General features: G+C 36.4%; 5 protein-coding genes across 7 annotated transcripts in view; 1 reads left to right on the top strand and 4 right to left on the bottom strand.

Annotated features, from left to right (window-relative positions):
• LOC116012832 (glycosyltransferase BC10-like) overlaps positions 1-547 on the bottom strand; it is a 2,730-nt gene extending 2,183 nt beyond the window's left edge. The window contains exon 1 of the mRNA XM_031252507.1: positions 62-547. Within this exon, the coding sequence (XP_031108367.1) occupies positions 62-547 (486 nt within the window). The remainder of the gene's footprint in view (positions 1-61) is intronic.
• A 544-nt stretch (positions 548-1,091) lies between these two features.
• LOC116013759 (plastidic glucose transporter 4) lies at positions 1,092-7,253 on the bottom strand. 3 transcript variants are annotated; one of them, XM_031253677.1, is made up of 14 exons: positions 6,983-7,253; positions 6,399-6,683; positions 5,725-5,839; positions 5,412-5,479; positions 5,042-5,174; positions 4,849-4,948; positions 4,646-4,758; positions 3,774-3,867; positions 3,470-3,623; positions 2,928-3,074; positions 2,766-2,839; positions 2,229-2,317; positions 2,006-2,120; positions 1,092-1,576 (listed from the first exon to the last, which is right to left on the bottom strand). In XM_031253677.1, the coding sequence occupies exons 1-14, from the start codon at positions 7,017-7,019 to the stop codon at positions 1,394-1,396; spliced, it is 1,707 nt and encodes a 568-aa protein (XP_031109537.1). In that variant the 5' UTR covers positions 7,020-7,253; the 3' UTR covers positions 1,092-1,393. The 3 variants fall into 3 exon arrangements, with proteins under 3 accessions (XP_031109537.1, XP_031109538.1, XP_031109539.1); XM_031253678.1 differs by having other exon boundaries at positions 6,399-6,674; XM_031253679.1 differs by having other exon boundaries at positions 6,399-6,638.
• A 3,062-nt stretch (positions 7,254-10,315) lies between these two features.
• On the top strand, positions 10,316-11,339 carry LOC116013932. The gene has a single exon (XM_031253897.1). The coding sequence runs from the start codon at positions 10,460-10,462 to the stop codon at positions 11,090-11,092; it is 633 nt and encodes a 210-aa protein (XP_031109757.1). The 5' UTR covers positions 10,316-10,459; the 3' UTR covers positions 11,093-11,339.
• A 337-nt stretch (positions 11,340-11,676) lies between these two features.
• LOC116013457 lies at positions 11,677-16,010 on the bottom strand. Its single transcript, XM_031253228.1, has 5 exons — positions 15,388-16,010; positions 15,090-15,151; positions 13,155-14,999; positions 12,706-12,835; positions 11,677-12,618 (listed from the first exon to the last, which is right to left on the bottom strand). The coding sequence occupies exons 1-5, from the start codon at positions 15,542-15,544 to the stop codon at positions 11,897-11,899; spliced, it is 2,916 nt and encodes a 971-aa protein (XP_031109088.1). The 5' UTR covers positions 15,545-16,010; the 3' UTR covers positions 11,677-11,896.
• A 6,749-nt stretch (positions 16,011-22,759) lies between these two features.
• Positions 22,760-24,871, bottom strand: part of LOC116012023 (elongator complex protein 5) — a 4,633-nt gene continuing 2,521 nt past the window's right edge. The window contains exons 5-9 of the mRNA XM_031251484.1: positions 24,677-24,746; positions 23,748-23,974; positions 23,570-23,659; positions 23,355-23,430; positions 22,760-23,239 (exon numbers count right to left, since the gene is read on the bottom strand). Coding sequence (XP_031107344.1) covers positions 23,049-23,239; positions 23,355-23,430; positions 23,570-23,659; positions 23,748-23,974; positions 24,677-24,746 — 654 coding nt within the window. The 3' untranslated portion in view covers positions 22,760-23,048. The remainder of the gene's footprint in view (positions 23,240-23,354; positions 23,431-23,569; positions 23,660-23,747; positions 23,975-24,676; positions 24,747-24,871) is intronic.

Here is a 24,871-nt window from a genome sequence, read left to right as displayed (position 1 = left end):
AAAAAAAAAAAAAAAAAAAAAAAAAAAAAAAAAGAGTTTAATATGGGTATGTAGTGCTAACCTGGCTGGGGATTGTTCTGCCGTAGAAGACAGAGGTGTCGGGGAAAGATTGATTATAAGAAGGGTGTGCGTGGATATATATGGAGAAAAGATGTTGATGCCCCTCGAAGAATTTCTCCCACAAAGGCGCGAGTGGAAGAGGGCCTGGTGTCAAGAACATAAACGCCACCTTTGCTACATCCTTAGATGTTTTTGCCGCTGATGATGCGGCTAACCGCAGCAGCTCGTCATCCGTCATGTTGTGCGACTCCAGAAACTTCTTCTCGTCTAGTTTCGTACTACTAGCATTTAAGGGCAGCAGCGGAGGAGGACTTTGTGGCGATGACAATGACGACGGAGTAGAAACAGAAAAAATGGAGGCCGGAACGGTGAAGGGGAATGATGAGAAGTTGTTGAGGCGGTATGAAGTGGAGATGATACCGACGGATAAGCCAACCATGAAGAGAAGAAAGCTATGCACAAATATGGAAAGAGATTTGGACGCCATTATATTGTTAGATGGAGATGAATGGTTTGATGTAAGATTGCGCTACAAACGCACGTAAATAGATCGATGGAGTTTGCTAATTATATTTCCATGGAAGCAAGGCTGCGTTGCATTTTTCGATTTTCAGTGGCTACCTGCCTGCCTAAATGCCAAACTACATACCACAGTTAAGCTACATCACAATACTTACGGTGGGAATTGAACCGTAGTTGAAGTAAGTTGAGAACTAGCATCTCATCTAGTCCGTCCAACTTTGAAATTGTACATCATCTAAGATCCTGCAGGTCAAGGTCATGGCATTATCACCGGCGTAATTGTAATTGGATTTCACCCTAACTATACAGACTGCCTTAGTAATTGACTAATTACACAAGTGGTGAGTGATGCTGATATGCCCACTCTTGGACTAGCTCACTCCATCTCTGTCTTACATCCATTTGCCACAATTTAAGTTTTTTCTTTGGAATAGTCGGCTTTGACTTCAAAATTGACTTTGAAGAGCTGTTGGATGGGGCTACATTCTAGTGTCGCAATTTACGCATGATTTGGAAAACTATTTTTTATTTAATATTCAAAAAAAAAAAAATTGAAACAAGAATAGGACAGCAAAATGCCACAGCCCACAGATCAGTGTCGTCCAGTGTTACGACAATCTGTCAGAGTTATAGATACAATACGCCGCACCTAATGCTAATTACAACCAGGAATAAACACAACTGCAAAATGGTTGGGGTTAAACACTTACCGGAAAGCTTTCTAGATGTCAATAGCATTGGATGGCAGACGAAAGCTTTCACTAATCCACTCCACCACTTCCGTGCAGCTCTCTCTAACTTATTCTTTCGTTCAAACGGCAGGACTAAGAGCACGCTCAATCTCCTCAAGTGATCGACCCTTGGTCTCAACCACATTAGCACCTATGTACATTACAGCAAGAACACATGCGGTTGCAAACCCCAGGTACACCGTGCTGATTCCAAATTTATTAACAATGCTCAGGAAGTAGAGCCCAATCGCAAAATTTGATATCTGTCAAACAGCACAATATCAAATGAGTTTGAAAGTTGAAACCAAACCAAAAGTGGCATTTATCAATCGAGCTTTACTTTTCGGTATTCTACCAAAATCAACTAACTAGTTAATCAATATCTGAGTTGAGATATTTTGTGAAACATAAATGTTAACACAATGATGTCAAATTTCACTTTTTTTTTCCTTCCTGTATGTTTGCACCTTCATGGAATATTTTGTCGCAAAAGTAACTGAATCCCAAAACAATGCTCAGAATCTTCATGTGCTTGTAAATTTTAGCATTAAACTAGGTCTCATTAAGAATGACAATCAGTTTGCGGGTTAATTAAATCCTCTAGGTGATTGGGTCCTGAGCTAAAGCGGAGAAAGCCAAACGAAGCTGCAAATTAAAATTACACAACAGTACAATATATTCAATTGACTTACCCAATGCGTTCCCAAGGACAATGCCATTGCTTTCGCTCTAATTCTAGAGGCAAATATTTCGGGAAGTAAAAGAGCAGGCACAGGACCAGCGCCAAGAGAAAAGGATAACACATAACTGCATTATTGAAAATAATCATATATCACAGACAGACCAGGCCTCTTAACTAGTGAAAAATAGTGCTTCTGAGCATAAAGATGAACTCTGTGGAAGGGAAATACTTACAGAACAGTACCAACGACAGCGAGTGTGCCAGAATATGGTGCTAGTGCCTTCCATGTAAATGACAGGGAAAGCAATAGCATTGATGCAGCCTTCAAAAAGAAAATTTCAAGTACATAGAAAAAAAAAAAAAAAAAAAACTCAGAAAATATATAAAAATTATGCAAGAAAGAGAAGTGCTAAAAGGTTTGCTAAGTTCACCATAATTTACTGCATGTATTATACAGAAAATTATCAGACAACAAGCACAACCACAGAGATCATGTCATTTTGTTAGTGTGTTAAGAACAGAGCAATTATTATTTCAACAGCCAAAATCAATTTACTCTCAACAATTAGAGCCTTAGGTAGCCAACAAACAGTATCAACTTCCAAAAGAAGTCACCACTAGGTTAACCCAAATAGATAGTGCTGCTATAATTGCCTTTGACAGCTATAGTAAAAGGCTGTGACTGAAAATTACTCTGAGCATTTTAAGTCCAATTCTTTCCAGGAAAAAAAATGACAATATTCTGAATGTTCTAAATGTGAAAACATTACCATTCCAGAAAAGCTTGTAAGCAAAAGACTCTTTCTTCCCTGCTTATCCATCAAAGAGGATGCAACAATTGTGCCTGGAAGGAAATTAAACTTTGGGGAATGAATCATGCCAACTACAAAGATCTGTTTTGAAATATCTCCTTAAAACTTCAGAAGACTAACCAAACACATTGGATGCTCCAACCAAAGCACTCGCTGCAATATCGGATGTAATTCCAGCACTTCGAAACACAGAAGTAGAATAGTATACAACAGCATTAATCCCAGCCAACTGTTGGAATAAAAACAATGCTGCACCAACACTGACAACTGCACATATACAAAGCAATTAGAAAATTACTGGCAGTGCAGAGAAGGTCAATGAAGAAGCCATGCTTATAAGTTATATAAAGATCAATGTTAAATAGTGTTACCAAGCCATGAAGCTACAATTTTAGATTAAAAAAATATGCATATTCATATAAAATGCACAAATGCAAAGGTGCAATATATTTTCAGTTTTTCACTTTGAACTATCAAAATACACCTTCATCCATGCTAGCAGCAAGGCAATGCATATTACAAGCCTCATACTTCAACATAAATGATCATAGGAGCAGTATTAGCATTTAAAAATATTATGCATTAAAAAGATGTGTATGAGAACACCACAGTCATCCATAAGCAAAGGACTGTTAGCCTACAGCTTGATGAAAAACAAATACCTTTCCAATAACGACTACTAAAAAGATCAAGCCACCCAGCTTCTGGTTCTGAAGAGCCTTGAGCGGCTGTATTGAAATCATTCATTATCTCAGCAACCCTTTCTTTTCCATAAAGTCTTCTTATTGCTGTTTCAGCTTGAGTGATTTTTCCTTGCTGCAATAGAAAGGTGCCTAATTTAGTATAACTATGAGCTAGCTAATGATTATATGATTATTAAATGATCACATAGGAAATGAATACAGCATGCTGAAGATCATATAAAAGTCTGACATTATGAATGGCCTAATATCTAGCAAAGAAAACCTGATAAAGCCACCGGGGACTTTCAGGAGAAAAGGCCATTCCAAGTGCAAGTAAAACAGATGGAATAATAGCAATACCAAACATTGTCCTCCACCTGCAAATGAGAAAAGAGCAGATAAATAAGCATGAGTAAGAGAAAATTGTATTGTGTTAATGACTCAGAGGATAAGCAACTGATATCCCAAGCATAACACGAATTTTTCCAGACAGTCAGGAATTACCAGTTCAGTGCCTTATTAGGAATGAAGTGAGAATGAATTATTTCTTCATATCTTCAGAAGGATCCAAGGAATAGGTGGAATTTTTAAATAAGATTAAATATCAACTACTGAAACTGGTTGATGCATGATAAATTCCAAATCTGACAATTTTGAAGGGAAGAGATGTACACATGACATAACATCTTTTTTCTGATGCTACTAGTCAAAGTAAGACGTCAGGCAAGCAATTAATTTTCTCTGGTCTGTCACAATGGCAACAAAGGTATAGTCTAATTTGATGTCTGAACTTCTGATAAGCAAAAATGCAAGGGAAAAAGCATCTTTTAAGGCAGTTAATATTACATTGTTGCTGAGTAAGTGCTAAGATCTTCCAGCTAGAAGAACAGCTATCATTTAGATAACCAACTTTGGCAACTTAAAAATCTTCTAGAAACTTTGCTACTGAAATTTTAAAATAAATTGATTTTTTGGATATTTGTGATATGCTAGATCAAGAGCCTATGACACATTTAGTTGCTAAAAAATTAAATGGAGAAACACATCCCCAACTAGATTGTGGAGTAAAACAGAGTACTTGAGTTGTGTAGTTGAAATCAAGTTGAGCTGAGTTTATTATGATGTATTCTTCTGAGCATATCAAAGAAGAATTACCACAAAGGATTTCCAGCTAAAGGCAATCCTGCAACAAGTGCTACAAGAATCCCAACACAAATAAACAACTGGTTGACAGATCCAAGTGTACCACGGATTTCAGTTGGTGAGATCTACGAACAGAGCATTTGTCAGTTGAATAATGATAGGAATTTTTAAAAATAAACCAAATTCATATGCATGAAGTGGTTGAGGTTTTACACCTCAGATATATAAAGAGGAACAATAGCAGAAGAGATGCCAACTCCTATTCCAACAAGTAAGCGGCCAATGATCATTGTTTCAACACTCTGAGCTGTGGCACTGGAAAATTTTAAGACCATAATGAGGCACTGAAACTAATGCCAAGAATAAGGCTTGTATATAATCATCATTCAATAATTCTAAGGAAAATACCATAGAAAAGCACCAATTGTTAGCGGAATTGCATCCAAAATAAATGACTTTGTTCTGCCAAATTTATCGGCCAATGTTCCCCCAGTAAATGAGCCTACAGTGGCACCAGCAAGAGTTGCACTAACAATCCATCCTGTCAAGAACATGGCAAACAAATATTTTGTTACCCTTGCTTGTAGCAAATCTAACATTCGAAAAGCCTATGAAGGTTAATTCATTCTCCTAAAAAATCCAAATTTGCATATTCTGGAGAAGGTAAAGGATCAGAGTAAACAATAAATGAGCCCTGTCCAGGTTGAAGTTTAGTATGAAACAATTGTGACTGAACAGTGAACTTCTTTTCATAAGCCACTTGATCAAGAAGACTTGCCTTGTACCACAGTATTCTCAACAATACCAAGATCCTTGGCCACATACTCCAAAGCACCATTCACCACCCTGCACCATGCAGATAAGAGTGTTTAGAAGAAAGGGGGGGAAAAAAGGAAACAAGCAAATCTAAGATACTTCTAACTTTTGTGATGTTTTGCTGCATTACCATCAAACTGATCGAGTTATAGAACCAAAAGGCATTATCATTATCATATATGCATTGTATGTACATGAAGAGATCTAAGAGAAGACAGTAACAAATGTGATGATGTAGATACAAATAAACAGTAAAGGAATAATAAGGATGATACCCTAGATGATATCCAAACAGAATTGCTCCCAAACAAGCAACACCAACATATGGCAACACTGAACCTGATGATTTCCCATTCCCTTTGAGGGGTGCAACTGCTTCAATATCTCCTTCTGTTATTCAGGATCATAGATTATAAGCAACTTTAACATTGACATGTTAAAAACAAAAATATAGTACTTTATTAACTCAAAAAGTATATGATCATCTTAGTAGCAATTTGGTAAGCCATTTGGAAAGTAAAGAAAAACAAGGGCATAAAACAATGTGCAAGGCTCTCAGCCTCTCAGATCAAAAGTAAAGCCAGTGCACCAAAATTTACTTCTTATTGGCAATCATGGAGTCACCCAAATAGTTATTGCTCTAGATTGAATTTCTGGCATTAACATTGGTAATTTTAAAATAAGATGTGAAGAAACAATCATAGGATATGCAAGTATATTGTCCTCTTCTCAGATTTCCAATCTGAAGAAATAAAAATAAAATAAAAAAGTAGTGATATCATCAATGCATACACTATAATCATCATAATTCGACTGAGGAAGTTAAGCTAGTGACCTTGAGACATCAAATTGGTCACTATTTAAAAAAAAAAAAAAAAATAGATGAAGGAAATTTCACCACTAATTTTGTTGAGTAAATCAATGTACAATAGAGGGATCAATCACAAACCAGAAGCGCTAGCTCTGATCGACCTGGGCTTGGCCGACTCCCCAAACACACTCGGTACCCTTGCTCGAGGGCGGCCTAGCTCGATCCCCATGGAAGCAGAGCCGAGCTTTAATCCGAAACAACTACTCCTCTCTGTCATGCGGAGATTGCTACAGGCCAAAATCCTCCTACTATTGAAGGTTTTAGATCTTTCAAAACCTCGACGGCGAGTCTGAAGCCCAAATCCAGAGTCGGCTCTGCCTGCATATGTTGAAGCTTGCATCTTCAGAGTCTCAACTGTCAACGCTAATAAATATATTACCAAAGGGTCAACAAAGCAGTAAAAGAAACCAAACAAAAAGCAAGTACTAAAGGTAGCGTAAGAACAAACAATACATCCTCCAATGATCCACTCAGAGACAACATGCAACACCTCATTTACAAACACAAGTTATAGTACAGATTTTTTAACAACATCAACGGAAAATCGACACAAAATCGAAGCAAAATGAAACGGGAATAAAAGATCCAAACGGAGAAGCGACGAAATTGGAGATTTAAACACGCAGTACTGAAAGTTAAGTGAATCTGTGAGCGGAATATACCTTGCGGAGAGTTGATGACGACGACAGAACTCAACATCCAAACGCGATTGGAGCTTCGTGCTAATGAGCTTTTGAGCTTGAACTGCTCTGGTTATGTGTCGGCTAATTGTGAGAAGAAGAAACAGCTGAGAGAGTGGCTTTGGATGGTCCGTCGGAGTCGGAACAAAAATTGAAAATTCTGAAACAGAAATTAGAAAGAAAAATGGAGTGATGCACTGATGCTTCAACTCTGTTTCAGTTCATTATTTTCTTACTCGCTATATTTTCCTTTTTCTTTTTCTTTTTTATTTTTTTTTATTTTTGATAGTGAATTATCAGTACCAGTAATTAACACACTATGTTGGCACGTGGAACTTAGAACTGATTAATGTTTGTAGAATTGTAGGGTTTTTAGATAATGATTGCGAGTTTCTCTCATAAAAAAAAATATAATGTTACATCTTGCATAATAACATTATATTATCATATGTATTATTACATTCTTAATCATTAAATATTGTCCAATAGAATTAGGCATGATTATGATTCATTACAAATCCTCATATAAGGTAGGCAATAAATCTAATTACCATGATTTACATCCTTCTAAATTCTCTATCGGGACTCCTTATACAGGAGTTAATTCTATTTTTTGTCATAGATTTATAGGTGTCAATCTATTTTAGTCCTTTTTTATTAGAACATTCACTTTTGGTCCTAGTATTATTGTGACATGACCATTTTTTGTCCTTTATCAACAAATCAGTTTAAATATTGTTAAATACAATGACATTTCGGTCTTCAATTATGAATGTTTCAAAAAAATAAACATTAAAAAAAAAAAGGAAAAAGGTCAAATAAGCCCTCCAACATTACCTAAGGAGTCAATTAGGCCCCTGAACATTTTAAAATATCAATTAAACCCATCAACATTGTATTTTGATGCCAAAAAGTCCATAAACCTGTTAATGACCTGTGATCACAAGTCATTGAGATTCCAGCCAAATTTTCGGCACACTCCAACCATATTCCGGCACAAAAGTCACCAGCGACCATCGAACGGTTGCCGGTGACTCACTAGAGAAGGCGACCATCTGGGTCGCCTCCTCACCGGAGAAGGTGACTCAGTGGTTGCCTTCTCAGTGAGAAGGCGACACAGAAGGTCACCTCCTCCGGTGTCTCACAGTGAGAAGAGGAGGCGACCATCTCACCGGAGAAGGCGACCATGTGAGAAGGCAACCAATGGGTTGCCTTCTCTCACCAAGTGGTTGCCTTCTCCAGTGAGTCACCGGCGACCGTTCGATGGTCGCCGGTGACTTTTATGCCTAAATATGGTCGGAGTGTGCTGGAAATTTGGCTGGAATCCCAATGACCTGTGATCACAGGTCATTAACAGGTTTATGGACTTTTTTGCATCAAAATACAATGTTGATGGGTTTAATTGCTACTTTAAAATGTTCAGGGGCCTAATTGACTCCTTAGGTAATGTTGGAGGGTTTATTTGACCCTTTTCCCTTAAAAAAATATAGTGGTTTAACATACTTTGTATGGAAATGATTGAAATGTCTTTGTATTTAACGATATTTCAACGATTTTGTTAATGGGTGACCAAAATTGGTCATGCCACAATAATACTATGACCAAATAATGATGTTTTAATAAAAAAGGATTAAAAGTGGATTGTCACCTATAAATCTAGGACAAAAAATGAAGTAAATGTCTAACCTATGTATTTGTCTTAATTATCATGATTTATATCTCTCAAATGCTCTGTCAGGTCGGAGCGTGGACCACGCATAAAAAATAACCTGATGAAGCATAAAGAGTCAATTTGACTCTACTTAGGCTCAATTTTATGACCTCCCATATGGAAGAATCACTACATACCATATGACCACAAGGTGTTTGACTATGTATATTTATATGTAGCATAATATAATGCATTTCTATATATATTAGTATATATATTAATTGCTATTATGCATTATCATGCTTCTTTTTTTTTTATTTTTATCAATGCATTATCTGATTATCATGTATTAATTACACAGTATATATTACATTATTACTATGTATATTAAATTAAATTACTATATCAATCGTTATTTCTATATAGGTATATATAAATCAATTAATTTTCTATATAAAGATGTGCTAGTATAAGTAATAGACTATTAGTTACGGAGTATTAATTTACTAAATGTAGATATATGCATATGTGTTACTGTGTTAGTTTGTAGAGATTTCTTTTTTTTTTTTTTGGTAATATATAAAATTTTGCAGCATCAACTTTGTTACTATGTAGTATTTGTTCATATTTATTTCTTAAAAAAAATTACTTTCTAAACCTACTGAAGCACAAAGCGTCAGTATTGACTCCACTGAGGCTCAAACCCACCCCTTCCGCATGGAAGTACAACCGGGTGCCACTAGACCACATTATTGACATTCTAAATTTAATCTCAGTAAGAACAATTTATTAGTTTTTTCAATTTAAACCTATCAATTAAAATTATCCTAGAGCGATTTTAGTATGAATCAAACTCATTATCCACCACTTCAGGCATATTTGGTACAAATTTTCAATATAAGGGTATAACTTTAACGTCACTGCGTTCCAAATGTTACACAAAGCCATGTGTGCCGCCCAGCTTTGAAACCTTCGATCGAAACAAGAAAGGCTCCTTTTTACGACAGCTTTTGATTTGAGGATTTTTGTTTATCGTTTCTGCTTTTTCGATAAGCTCTGCTGCGTAGGATGCCAAGTGCCAACGTTAACCTTCCAACCTGAAGGCTGAAGCTGCAGGGGGAGCCCAATAGCAATACGAATGGGTCCCGCATCTTTTTCTTCTTTCTTTTTTCCCCGGTCCGGTTAAACCCTATTTAAAGTAAGGAATTAAGGATATGATGAAGTAACCCAAAAAATTAATCACACTCTTAAATTAATAAGATCAGTATTATTCCTTTTAATTAGATTGTTCGATGTGAATCAAGATTAATTTGAGAAGTTATTTCCACTTTTGATCCCACAAGTTTGGGACTATTTCCACTTTTGGTTTTAATTTGACTCGATCGACTATGGACAATATAGTTTTGTTTATCTTTTTCTAGTATTTTTAGTCACTGTGATTATAAAGTGAAATTTATTCATTTCACATATTAGAGGTAATTACGGTGAATTTTTTTAGTTATATTTAAAAAAAAAAAAATAGCTGACACCGGTTTAATAATATGGAGTAGACTAGTAGTTGGGAGAGAAAAAGAAAAAAAAAAAAAAGTATTGATGGGCCCCACGGTGTCGAGATTTTCTTTTCTAACGTTTGAAAAGAAAAGGGGAGGGCATAATCAAACGTTCGAAAACTCCCTGCTTTCTTTCATTAGACCGTTGCGATATCAACTTCCATATCCTCTCTGCTCTCTCGCACGCCTCCGAGAGAAAAAAAAAAAAAAAACTCAAACGTTAGGGGAGCGAGCTAGACAAGGAACAAACATCCAAACATGGGGGGGACCGACGAATCCGTGTCGCTATTCTCCGCTCTCGACCCCAAGTCTCTGCTGTTATCGCAGTTTTCCAGCGCCGATCACCCCCAGTTTCTGCAGCTCACGACGGAGGGCTTTCTTCTCGAGCGAGGGCCCCGATACAAGGCCTACGCCGATCTCCGGGAATCGAAGCTCAGAATGAAACACATGAAGCCGCCCGTATCGGAGGAGGAGGAGTTAATCTTGACTCCTCCGAAGAAACAGGTGAAATTTCAGGGGAGTATGGCCACGCCCCCGAGGAGATCGAAGGGGGCGTCTGTTTTGGCCCAGTCGGTTCCGGATTTCTCGTACGCGTTGAGGAAGGAGAACCGGAAGCCGCCGGCGCCGCTGCCGCCGGTGATGGAGAAGTCGGCGACGCCTCCGCCGCCGGGGATGAAAAGCGGGAGGTTTGTTGGGGGCGTGGGGAGTAAATCGTTGAACTCAGGGGATAAGAGGAGTGGAGGGTTGATGAGTAGGAAGAGCTATGCGAATTTGGAGGAGTTTAAGGGGTTGGCTTCTGCTGCTCGGAACGCCATTAATGGAGACAATAGGGCTGGGAATGGAAGAAGGGGTGGCACTGGCAAGACTGTTTTAGGCTACAGACAGCTCTGAATCTTGAGATTTTCTTGAAAAACAAAATTGGGTTTTTCTGTGATTCTTTTTCCTTGTGAGGTTTTAAATTTTTTGATTTTTTTTTTAAATTTTTATTTCATTACCTCAGAAATTGGTTCTTCTATACAAATTTCCATTATGTATAGAGCAGAGGATTTGCCTTTTCTGGTTTCAATATGCTCTTTTTCTGGATGTTCAATATTGAAATGCTTAATAAATTCCCAGTTTTCACTTTTATGGATTTAAATGTGATGTGTATGCTCAAATGACCACTGTGAAACTTCAAGAAGTTTGTCAGAGTATTGACTTATAATCGTGCACCTCTTTGGATAGTGACCGTAAATTTTTCTTATTGCTCAAAAAAATGTCCACTATGAAATGGACAACCGCAGCCAAATTGGTCTGATTATTGGCTTGATAACTATAAAGTTACAACTTACAAATTTCACTCCTACACATAAGTTGCTTATTGAATTTCTTGGTTTGAGTCAGTCAGCCGTGGACACTACAACTTAAGTGGACAATACTACCTTAGATAATGTCTGAGGATTTTTCTTGGTGACTCAAAAAAAATGCCCACGATGAAGAAGCAATGGCTTAATGAAAATTGAAAAGGGCAAATTCATGAAGCACAGGTTTTATGATGCAAATTCTTTGAATACAAATTCTACTAAAACTGATATCAGATACAAAGTCAGTCACTACAGTGCTCCATTTGTACAAACATTCATGCTAAAGATTTGATGAAGAAGAGGGATCACTTGGAATGTTGATTTTGGAACCCTCATTTACTTGAAACCTGGTTTACAGTACAGTACAGAAGTCCATCACAACTTCATCTACCAAATTCTGGAGTATTTGTCGATCGATTTCAGCCCCATTTTCAAACACTTCAACCTCAAAATCAGTCCATTTTCCCAAAGAATGACTCATGTCCCATTCTATTTTATCGTCATGAATCAACCCTGTCATTGCCGTCCACAGTTTCACCTCCCCGAGTATCTCAAACAGTAGTATCTCTGTGTTCATGCAAGGCGGTAGTTTTGTCCATGCTCTGAAACCAGATTTGGAATATCGACTGACCTTCGAATCTAGAACCTCTAAAACGCAATCAAAGATGAACTGTTTAAGTTGGCTTCCATGTTTGGCATTCTCAAGGCCAAGTAGGTCATCAAACCTCATCAACATAACACTGGCCAGTGTTTCAAGTTCCTCGAGAAGAAATTGGGTCACAGAAAAACCTGTGTCTAGAGGTGAACTACTCCAGGCTGCATTTCCAAGTACTAGTTCGGCATTTAAAAGTATCTCCTTTGCATAGTCAAGCTTGCTTCCTCTCAAGTCACCGTTAAAAAGGTTGATCTTTTGTAAAACTGCAGTAATGTTGTTAACAAGGTCACTGACTAATGTTCTATAGCACTTCCCCGTGGCCAAAGAGGTTGCAGAGTCCAGAAGATCCGTATCAGGGTTGAATGAGCACGATTCATCACAGAAATACAAAGAATCAGAAACCAATTTATCCCCTGAAACTGAAAACACAGGATACAACAGTTAGAACTCAAAAGTACGAGGCTATTCAATAGATACATAGAATAGAAAAACATATGGGTTTATACTTGAGTTTCCATCCAGACTGCTCGAGACATAACTGTTATTTGAAAATGAACCTTCAAGAACGGATCCTGGGCTGAAGTGATTAATATCCCGGTTGTATGCAGCTGGGGTTGTGGCTGATTTTGCTGTGGCCTGAGCATATTTATCAAAGTAGAAAAGAAGTCTCAAATATATTTGTAAAAGTGCATGACTAAATAGTAATGAATTACAGAGTAATTACCAATCTAATCCACCAAGACAGTTCACCAATTAGCTGTAATTTATGCAAAGGTAACTTAAAAATTTCATGTGGACCTATGGTATCAATGGGTAATAAACATGTATTGTATTGTCATATGGCAGATAGACTTTTTTTCTTTTTTCCTTTTTCTGATTAGTGTTCCTTGATGGGATTTAAAAAGCAATAAATTCAGATCTGAAAGTTCTAGGATAAGTCATAAGTAATGCTAACCTGAAACTTCGTTGGGGTATAGTCATGATGTGTATTATCAGGATGAGAGATACCACTTTTCCCGCTAGATCTTACAATAAAATTATCCTCGTGAAATTGTCTCTCTGCTGTTAAAGCAGATATTAGCTCCTGAAGAATGACAGCAGTAGTTTTTCTTGATGTAGTACCCCCTTCGGCCAACTCAACTTCTTGACAAGTCAGCTCTTTCAGTTTCTGTTCCAGAATCGCGCCTAGTGTATCCCCCCTCAAAGCAAACGGTGGTTCCTCTGAGCAAATGCTGCCATTATTTTCCTTCAATACCAATTTCCCCGGGGTCCTATCAGAACATGAGTTAGTCTGGAACCTTCTTCCAATAGCTTCTCCTTGCACCTCGGCCTTCTGCTTCACTGGCGATTTAAAAGTGAATGAAACAATATCATTGACCTTCTGTCTTGAGCCATTTTGGCCAATTTCTTGTGGATATGGCGACTTCCTATCAGTATAAGCCCGGTTCATAGAACGGATGGGATGAACACTCTCTTTGCCACTCATTGAATTAGAGCTACCACTTAATCCTTTTCCTAAATTAAAATTTGTGAACTCCGAACTCTCACCTTGTCTAGTTACATTCACAGACCTTCTCTTACGCACTGGAGAAAGGGACTCGGTTCTCCTATTACAAAATCTTCTTTCTGATTCAAAAGCACAACTATCTGATTTGGTTGGCATCCTCATTCGAGTACTACTTCCATTTAAGGCTTTGTTAAGCGCAACAAAATTTTTTGTCTCATTGACTGAATTCGCTGCTGACGTGACTCTATTGCTCTGCAAACTGCTTGACCTTGCCCTTTGAGGAACTCTATCTCTCCCGGGAAACATTTGATTTGGCTTTTGAGTCCTGCACACAGGACCATGAGATGAACCATGGCTCGGTTGGCACTCTTGGCTAGTCAACTGCTGTGGCATTTGACCTCTGTTAACGGGATTCTTCTCGAATCTACCTCCTGCAGAACATAATTCTTCTTCTACAGCAGCAGAATACAATGGCCCCTGATGAGCCCTTTCCTTTTGTTCCTGGGAGTAAAATACGGGCACTCTTGGCATACTTCTTTCTGAATCTTGACAATGTTCAATGCAATTTGAAACAGGCGAAGGAATTATGGATGGTTCTTCTTCTTGGCTCGGTATGGAGTCCAAGATGTCAAGCGAATGGCCACAATGTTGGCACGACGTTCCCTTGAGAGCATTGGCAGCGCCCGTATAGTAACTAGAGAATTCAGAATTGCCCGGTGTTGAACTCATCGGGTGCTCCTGCAAAACTGCTGAGGGTCGACGCAAAGTGTCTGAGCAAGGCAGGGCATATTTCCCCCTACTCTTCTGCATCCCGGGCTCCAGAATCTTAGTAGCAACACCAATCAACCGAGATGCATTTCTCCCAGCAACATTCCTAGGGCTTTTCAGCGGAGTAGCCAGCTTCGGGTGATGCTTCCTTGACCGCGACAGCATACTCTTTATCTGCAATGCCTCAGCTCCAAACCTAGTCACCGGGCGCCTCTCACTCAGCCCCGTTTTCTGAAGCTTCTGAGGCCTTAATTCTTGCTTTGCCCCCATTTTTACAAAACTTTGCTCTTCACCCTCAAACCTACCTGTATCACAACCAAACTTCTCCTCCTTATTACCTGCAGATTCATTAAATGAAACCTTCTTTGGCTTCTCCTTTGGAACTGCTGGCATTGAATCCAGCCCCATGAGCCTAGCAACCAAACCCGGAGATCGCATTTCATGCTTCTTTTCAGAATAAACACTACACCCCTTGCTATTACTCTTAATAATGTTAGGAAAGCCCCCACTGTTCTCATCAGCAATCTATCCATTCACACAAAAACAACCAAAAAACCAAGCCCATTAGACTCCAAGCAAGATAAAAATGCTCAATTTTGTAGAAAGATTCCATACCAATCTATGCTTTGGCTGCTTCTCATCTCCCCCAAACTTCTTAGAGCCTTGCTTTAAACGAACTAACACAATAAATGCAACACATGAAAAGATTAAAAGATATCCTTTTTTACTCAGTACTAGAAAAGAACACACAGCCACACAGGCATCTAGTTATCATAGATATGGAATGCAGCACAAAAAGAAAGCTTTTTGACTCAGTCCCACAAAAGAAAACACAGACATAGTAAAACATGGTTTGTTTTCCCTAAGGTTAAAACAGGAAACACAGGGAACAGAAAATGGAGAAAGAACTGACCTGGTGGGAGCAGTTTCTTGGAAAATAGTTTCTTCTTGGCAAACCTGCGGTTCCAATCAAACAACTGAAAGAAGATGCCTACACAGCCCCCAGTTCTTTGAGGCTTCTTCTCTGTTATAGCCAATGATGAAGCTGTTATCCCCCCAGTTTCACTCATTTCTTCAAGAAATTCTTGAATACCTCTCAAGCTCCTTCTTCAGTTATTCACCTTATCTGTTCTCATTTCCATTTCTTGGCCCAGAAAGACATCATTTTTGGCCAGTGCATTTGCTGAAAGCTGGTTCCAAAGCTGAGAAAACACGCTAATCCTCTGAAATTCAATGATCCTCTCCCCACTAAAGGCTGAGAAGAAAGACACAGTACGGAGGGTCTCTGCTTTCGCGCAATGTGCGTGTAGTTGAAGCGCACACAGCTCACAGGTGAAACTGACAAAGGGTATGAGAGAAAAAGAGGAAAAGGGTGTAATTGATTACTCCGTTACAGTTCCGTAATATCAAATCACAGCAATCAAAAGAGAATAATCATGGGGGATTTTTTACAAAGCTGTAATTTTTTTCTTTTCTTTTTCTGTTTTTTTTTTTTTGGGTTTTGAGGATTTCGAAAAAGTGAAGGTGAAGTCTTGACGATGAAGGGGTTTGTTCCTCCTCCTACAGTCCTACTCGCTACCTGCTTGCTAACTCTGCCCCTTGTACTAGCAGTCATAGCTGCTCAGTGGCCCTCCTTGAAAACGGCCGCTCTTCTTTTTTCTTTTCCTTTTTTTTTTTTTTTTTTTGAGTGAACTGTGAAATAGATAGTCACTATTCGAGATAATTATTACACCATGGATTCAGGTATTGTGAACTCGATATAAAAATTATGTACTTTTAGTTAACATATTATATACTTACAATTTGATAATTGCTGACACATAATATGATAGTTATAAGTACATAAATAATCAATTGTAGGTACATGATGTGTCAACTATAAACACATAATCTAAAGGTTATTTTTGAACTAAGGTCTGCAATACAAACTAGACTCTGGTCCATGGTATAAATTGCCTACTCAAGAATGTACAATAGTTAAACTTACATTTGTAATTTTAGTCAACAAAAGATTAAGAGATAAATCAGTCTAGACAACACATTGTTAGCTAGTTCAAACCTAACCTCGTGTGTTTATAGAGTATGACGGAGTGATTCATGAAATTAAAATTGTCTCTAAATGTAAAATCATATTAATTCTTGATAAAATAATCGAGTGAGTAAAATATGATTTTGATAAGATCATAAGTTAAATCTAACATTAATATTGGAAAGGAGTTGTTAGTTGTAGGTGGGTAGTCTAGTCCCACCACGTATGGTCCATGTAACATTATGCATCCCTCGCCATGGGCATCGTTGCAGGAATGGTCAAAATGGCAGAACAAGGCAGCTAGCGGCACAAACAAACAAACCTCTACAATTATTTTTCTATTTATCTTTTTTCGTTTAGTCTACGTCTGTCTGCTAACTTGCGCTGTCGTTATATGGTGGAGGCTGGAGCGCATGTTTGTAAAGGTGACGCGGGGAGTTACACGCGCGATGGGGAGGGAAGTCGAAGTTCGAACTGAGAGCCAAACGGCGGCGAGTATGGGCGAGTAGGTTGTGGCGGAGCGTGGGGCTTTGGAAGTGGAGTAGAGACACGTGAGCGTTTCGTACCTTGAAATGGTTGATGGGACCAAGAAAATTGTTGATGTTTACTGCCAACGAGGCATTTCACAGACACACCATGAAACCAATAATATCATCCACCGGTAATTCTGGTTATAAATACATTATAGGTGAAATATAATTCTCTTTTGGTAAAAGGGTCACACTTGTGTGAGACTTTCTCACGGATCCTTATTCGTGAGACGGGTCGGGTCGGGTTAAGGCACCATGCAAATATCACACTTATATGTTCAAATGTCATACTTATATGCTCAAATATAACACTAATCAAGAATACAATTTTTGCTACTTATTAGAGAAAAAGTAATACATTTTTCATAATAAGTAATGTTGACAAGTGTCTCTCACTTATAAGGGCAAATATAATACTTTTGTGGAGAAATGTAATACTTTTAAATCGAAATGTAAAAGTATTGTATTTTCCCTTTAAATTATTATATTTTACCCTTATAAGTAACAAAATTTTTATTTCTGATTAATATTACATTTGAGCATATAAGTATGACATTTGTGCATATAAGTGTTACATTTGCATCTTGACCCGACTCGACCCGTCGCATGGTGAGACGGTCTCACACAAGTTTTTGCCTTGATAAAAAATGTCTCAGATAGGCAAATCTTGGAAAATGGTTATTAACTCTTAACTGATTAAGTTAGAGAGTATAATTAGTTTATAATATTAGTTAATTATAAAATGTTTTTGGTAAATTAGTTGTTAGCTAATAATTGTTTGGTATAAAATTTTTTCTCAAAAAATTAATTGAAAAAATTGTTTTGATAAACTTTTTAAACTTCAACATTTTGGAATTACAAAAAATTGATTAATCAAACACTTATATTGATTTTTAACAAAGTCAAACATCTAATAGTGGTCAAATAAATCAAAATTAACTGATAAACTAATTATTTTACCAAACAGGACCATAACCTCTTCTTTTTTTTTTGTTTTAATGTAATTTGCAAGTCATTATGCTAGAGCGAAATTTTTACCATGCACAACCTTTTATAGTGATCACATATTTCCTTTCAATTCTAGTTGACTAGTTGATGGAACATATAGATTGACCAACAAATAAATAATAATAATTAATTATTATAGTTATTTTTATTATTTATAGTGTCAATAATAGAGGTGGAATTATGTTGGATATCACTAAAACTAATGCTATTAATGGTTGTGTACTTGTGTTCACAAAAAAAAATGCTATTAATGGTTGTATAACAATAATTTACCTAGTATAATTGACAACATAAAATATCTTATTATAATAATGGCAAAATCTCACATTCTTAAAATTATAATCCAAACAAAATTTTCTAGACATTTTTAAATAATACTTAACATGAAATGTCTACACACGTATTAATGCCTCCATAAAGTAATTATATTGAGATTAAATTACAATTCATTTTTTGTAGGGTAACATGCTCTCCATTCTTAGAGCATCCTTATCAATGGAGTTATTTCGCGATTTTTGAGTAGTTTTTGTAAGTGTGATTTAGGAAAGAGAAAATGGAAGGAGAAGAAAAAAAATAAAAAAACAAATCTGATTTTTAAAAATAAAAAAATACTCCGTAAAAAAAAATATTGATAGGCGCACCTTAGGCGCGTTGATTGCAGCCACGCGTGCGTGGCACCAACTAGCTTTGGAGTCCGCAATTTTCATTATTGTTCCAATCTCTTGTTCCTTGCAGATGATACAAATCATTCTCTCTCCTACATTATCTCACCTTTATGTCACTCACTATTGTTCCAAAAACCCCAAAATAACTTTTGATATGGATGCTCTTATAACAAAAAGTCGAAGTCATGACGAAGTGTGAAACCTTATTTCTTCATTGACTACAATAGCAATGTTTGAGAGTCAGGCGAAAAAACTTACTCGACTAAATAATATAAGACAATAAACAAATAATGAGCTACATGTAAGACCATGCAACTAAAACTTACTCAAAACAAACAACAAATAGATTATAAAAAACTATTAAGTATTATTTGCGATTGATACGAAGTATTTTTGTATTATTTGACATTTGTTGAGAAAATATATCAACGAGAATGAAATTTTGAGACAAAAAAAAACTTAAGATTTCACGTTTTCTCATATTCAATTATAATTACAGTAAAAAATCAACATTGAAAATACAAAACTTGCTAAAGAACTGAACATATAATCAAAGGTAACATGAAAACAATAAAGATTACCCAAAGTCAAAATTCTAATAAAGATTCATGATGATTTGTTAGAATGTTGACGTTAGTTTACATGTCAATGTCGTATCAGCAGAGAAATTTGTCCAACATTATGCTTAATACGTCCAAAACATAACAAGCAACTGGATCGGATATAAATTGTCTTACTGAAATAGTTTATATATTTTAAAAGCAATCTTTCTGTCTTATCAATTTGTTTTAACCATAAAAATTAGTAAATAATACTCCGTAACAATTTTGGAGGGTTTCGAAAATACTACGGAGTACTCAGTATTAAAAAAATAATAATAAAAAATCCCAATGGATATAATAGGAAACTGTAGAAAATGAAACAAGTGGAACTGGTTTCCACTAGAATATACAATTTAGGGTGCATGTTTGGTTCGAGAAATTACAATTTCCTCAAACCATTGAATTACAATTTATACTATTCCCTAAATAATTCCAATTTTAGCAGTTGATTACAATGAAAAAATGAAGAAATTTACAAATTTGCCATTATTATTATTATTATTATTATTATACAAGGATATTTTAGTCTTTATATCATTTATTCATTTTCCATTCCCAAAATTCTGTTACTCCCTACCAAATAATGTAACTTGAATTCATACTATATCCATACCTTATTCTTTTTTCACCGAATTACAATTCATTTCATCACTAATTCCCTCCTCCCAACCAAACACCATGTTAGTTCCATAAAGAAATAGGATCCGACATCTCAAAATACTACTATCAATGCCTTGAATTGATGCAATTATTTGATCAAACAATTAAACATTTTAATTCGTCGATTTGATGCATTTATTTGATAAATTTAATCTCAAATATAATTAATGTCATGGCTCAATAGAATGAACCATATACTATAAATCCAATATCAAACATACTTATTCTCTGTATATAAAATAGAAAATTATAGGCTGATTATATATATTTTTATTTTTAAAACAATTATTGATGTATCAAAAAAAAAAAAAAGAGTAATATAAAATGGAAGACAAGTTGATGTTCTATTTTGTATGCATTCGAGGGTATTGTCCAATAAAGAAACAAACAAACAACAAAGGCCCGACTAAGTTTGCTAAATGGGCCAAGAAATCCTTTTAGACCTCATAGCCATCATTATGGCAAATTATACTATCAGCCATGAAAAGTTAATATGGACCACTGATATCAGCCATGATTTTTATTATATTGACAGCCATGAGTTAATTTTTATTATATTGATATTGAAGGTTCATTTTTTTGTATACTGAAAGTTTATTTTTAAGTATACTATTTAAAAAAACTTTCAATACACTAAAAATGAACATTCAGTATACTAAAATGAATATTTATCTATGGTTTATATTCTACATGGTAATGGGAATCCTGATCCATAGTATAATTTGCTACCGTAGTACCGCCATAGGTTTTCACAATCAAGACTAGGCAAGTACTAAACCTAGTGATGTATGAAGTTAAAATTAAAATTAAAAAAAAAACAAACTCCAATAATTAAAATGAATGTCATCACACTATATGACAGTGAGGAATTAATTCATTATATATATTATTCGCAGAAGAAAGGTGATGAGACAATCTCTTACATTGCATGTAAACTTTTATTCTAGGAGTAGTAGCAAGGAAAATAAAGACCAGACATTACTAGCCATGCATGCATGCAGCTTAATTACGTTTATATATAGGTAGGTATACGTAGGAACACAACACAACAATTAACCATATATAATCAGCAGTTGGGGATGGGCACGCCGCAGGTTGCGGAAACGCTTCGGGTGTTGATGGCGTTAATGTAAGGACCGATGATTGGATCGTTGATGTAACCGCACAGGCAATGCTCCTGCTCTTTCAGCCTGCTGCAACACGCTTGCGATGGCTGCGCCGCCCCGCGCCCCGGCGTCAGTAGCAGCCCCGCGCACGGGCTCAGCTCCGTCACTATGCACGGACTCGGCGCCGCCATTGGCGCCGCCTCCTCCATCATCGCCGTCATCGGCGCCGCCTCCTCCATCATCGCCGCCGCAGCTGCGGCCACCATAAAACACATTATCGCCAAACCCATGGCCTTCTTCATCTTCTGATCTCTGAGCTGATCGAGGATTGTTTAAGGTTTAATTTGTAGTGCTTGTAGAAGTGTAGATCGAGTGGGATATATATATAGTTGGTGTGTAGTGTATGGGGTTTGGGAGATGAGGAATGGCGTGCGTCGGGTTTAGTGAAGAAATTAAGGAACACGTATTGTGCATTCATGGGAGACTGCAAAAGCTGTTAGAATTCAAAGAGTGCTACTTGTTTTGCTCCTCACATGAAAATTATTGCTAGGGTTATAAAAGCTATTGGGACCACAAGGTTCTTGGCTAAGAGATTATGATAATAAATCACATATCTTTATTGCATGCATAAATGTATTTGAATTTGTTTCAAATAATAATAAAAAAAGGTATTTGAATTTTTTTTTTTGTTATATTAATGGATAATTTCAGCAAGTTGGTCATGTTATTGATTTAATAACCACAAAAATTAACTATTAGTTTGGTAGGGGTGCACTAAGGTGAGAACGGGATCTCAGGAAAGAACTAAGAATCAATCGCAATTCGCAGCTGTCCTCGTGTCCAGATTCAACGAATCAGATGCAATTTTAAAAAACGAGGTGGTGGCATTTTATAAATAATTCAAACTTTAGTGCAAGTAAAATGTATTAAAAGTGCAAGTAAAATCACTTACAAGTGCAATTATTTTCACTAAATAATTCAAGTAATTTATCTGGTTAACATTCGTGCACCTAATGATAAAGTCTTTCACATAGGTGAACTAATGTTTAATACAACTAATGATAACATGGGAGGGGGTGGGTTCGAACCTCAGTGGAGGCGATATTGGTTCTTTGTGATTCATTTGGTTGAGAAATTAGCTATGAACAGATACTACATTGTAACAGAGCCAATAGTACTCAAAAAATGATAACAGTAGGTGACCAATAGTACTCAAAAAATGATAACATTATGTGTATCATTAGGTGCACTTAATATTGATGAGTAGTGTACAACTTGTAATACATTTTACTTGCATTTAGGTGCAATATATGAAACTGTTACTTCACTTTTAACACAATTTACTTGCACTTCGATGTTTTAACACAATTTACTTGCACTTCGATGTTTAATTATTTACAAAAATGACATCACATTTAAAAAATATAAATAAAAAAATCAGTATTTCTAATCCGTTAAATCTAGGCAAGCGAACGACTACGAGTGATTCTTAGTTCTTTCATGGGCAACCCGTTCTCACCTGACAACTTCCTAGTTTGGTAACCACAATGTTTCAACTTGTGCTTTATTGAACTTCTTGATTTAAAAAGTACACACCCACAGTGAGTAGCGATGGAAGGTTTCCCGTCATCTAAAAAATATATATTTTTCCTCAAATTTGAAGAAAAACCTATTATAAGAAAATATTTTCCAGCAAATCAAACAGACCAATATTGTTTCAAAGTAAATTGTTACAAGAGTATAATATTAGAACAAACATATCTGGCATTTACTGTATATTAGCTAAATACCTTTTGCTATGGGAAGAGAATTCTATGAAACAAATTTTCTAGTTGAAACCTAGATGTCAGTGGATAAGTGGATTTTGGTAAGCTCACACAATCTTTCAGAAAGGCTCTAGTGATGCATCAATTTTGTCACCTTGGCATTGCTACATGCATGGTCTGCTAGCTCTGCAGGAAGAAACATAGAAAATCATATGTCCAAATCATCATCAGGATCTTCATCAGAATCTGGCATCTCATCATCCGAATCACGAAAATAGATAATTTCGCCCTTGCCAGAATCGTCATTTGTAAGGGGCATCTTAGCCGAAGCATCTCCGTGTTCATTTGTGTTGTTGAGGGACTTCCTACCATCGTAGATTTCAATGGGCTTACCATTCCCTGAACAAGCAAGAAAGGGTATCAAGAAGAAATGCAGGAGAAAGAATCTTAATCCGCCTATAAAAACAAATTTTAGGACTAAGCATGTAGTATCGAAATCCCCATGCGGCCATACCCTGGTGCTCGAATGGGAGTACAACTTTTTCTCGGTCAAGTCGCTCCTTTTCTGACAGCTGAAGATTAAATTGCACCTGTCATGAAGCATTTCATCACATTAATGCAGAAGAAAGAACCTATTTTATAAACAAAAGCTGCAACTCGATATGCATGTCCATAGCGTGGTATTTGAGGAAAGGAGAAAAATTCTCGATTGAAATTTAAAAATGCTACCTTGGGCACAAGGCTCTGAGCAGTTAGACCATCTTCCAAAGAAACAGGAGTGAACTTAATGCCAGAATCCTCAACACAAGCATCCTCACACTACCAAAGAATTTCAAGAATAGAGATGATTTGCTCGATTATTGAGATAATGCCATATCTGATTTTTGGTGGGTTAGAGGCAAGTTACCGTCACTCTAACACGCCCATTCCTGCGTTTGAAGCGTACATGAAGTTTCCCTCTTTTAAAGTTTTGTTCCACTACTGAGAGGTTCTCCGAGTTAACCCTTTGACCATTTATTGTTTGAGCCACTGGTACTATATCAGCACGCATTGTAGACATATATTCAAGAGTAGAAGCAACTTTGGACTCATGAAGGTCTGAATTTAATAAGAAAAACACGCTTGAAACCTGGTCTGCAATAAAAAATGTATATCCAATTAAACTCTTTCTTGATGAACTTTTACATTCATTCATCCTATGGAAGAATGACCAAAATGAAAATGACAAGGATAATATATGAACACAAAGCAAGAATATGAATAGGAGACGTAGAATTTATTTGTAGTCATATGACAAAGAAGTAAAATATAATCAGACAGCACTAACTTTTGTTCAATAAGGACAGCAGATCATAGCCTTTGGACTTCAGACAATCTTATTTAATGAATAAGGTTTCATGTACACATTTTTTCATGATATGTGGAAAGGACTGAATTCTACATCTTAAGCAATATTCATGAAAAGTAAAGGATTTTTGCAACAGAATCATCGTGAGCATTCAGCTCCTAAAACAAATGTAAAGACTCGTGAAAAAATAGATGTTTAGATTACCAAAATAACTATGCAGTATTTGGACCTAAAAGTTGAAACTTCAGTTGACTGTACTAAACATGATATATTTATAAGTTAAGGAGCATTGCTCTTATTTCTACTTTTACTAAAGTGGAGATGCAAACAAGTGTATAGACTACTGCCTGTCTGCCTCCTCTGATACAGGAGACGAACATTTCTAGTTTTTGTAGTCCTTTTGAACATATCCATGAAAGTAGGCATGAAAATCCATTTCCCCCCACTTTTCATCTATATTAGAAACAATACCAAGAAATCAAGTATACCATGACTACGAAGGTAGCTTAAAATCCTGGCAACCGAATGGATGGATGAATGTCTCAGCATCTCACTTATCTGGATAGAGATGAAAAAAAAAAAAAAAAAAAAAAAAAAAAAAAAAAAAAAAAAAAAAAAAAAAAAAAAAAAAAAAAAAAAAAAAAAAAAAAAAAAAAAAAACACCAAAAAAAAAAAAAAAAAAA

Source organism: Ipomoea triloba, chromosome 3 (genome assembly GCF_003576645.1).
Source record: "Ipomoea triloba cultivar NCNSP0323 chromosome 3, ASM357664v1".
Classification (NCBI taxonomy): Eukaryota; Viridiplantae; Streptophyta; class Magnoliopsida; order Solanales; family Convolvulaceae; genus Ipomoea; species Ipomoea triloba.
Note: the sequence above shows the minus strand (reverse complement) of the source record. Positions and strands in the feature narration are given on the sequence as shown.

What these genes read in the sequence shown, in the direction of transcription:
- LOC116013759 (XM_031253677.1), bottom strand. Translation starts at nt 7,019, where the DNA reads ATGTTGAGTTCTGTCGTCGTCATCAACTCTCCGCAAG. An exon ending in TTAGCTGGAAATCCTTTGTG is followed by an intron (nt 3,868 to 4,645) that starts GTAATTCTTCTT and finishes TCTCATTTGCAG; the next exon opens with GTGGAGGACAATGTTTGGTA. An exon ending in TAGTAGTCGTTATTGGAAAG is followed by an intron (nt 3,075 to 3,469) that starts GTATTTGTTTTT and finishes GTATATGTGCAG; the next exon opens with TTGTCAGTGTTGGTGCAGCA.
- LOC116013457 (XM_031253228.1), bottom strand. Translation starts at nt 15,544, where the DNA reads ATGAGTGAAACTGGGGGGATAACAGCTTCATCATTGGCTATAACAGAG. An exon ending in AGCAGCCAAAGCATAGATTG is followed by an intron (nt 15,000 to 15,089) that starts GTATGGAATCTT and finishes GTGAATGGATAG; the next exon opens with ATTGCTGATGAGAACAGTGG. An exon ending in ATACCCCAACGAAGTTTCAG is followed by an intron (nt 12,836 to 13,154) that starts GTTAGCATTACT and finishes AAATATGCTCAG; the next exon opens with GCCACAGCAAAATCAGCCAC.
- LOC116013932 (XM_031253897.1), top strand. Translation starts at nt 10,460, where the DNA reads ATGGGGGGGACCGACGAATCCGTGTCGCTATTCTCCGCTCTCGACCCC.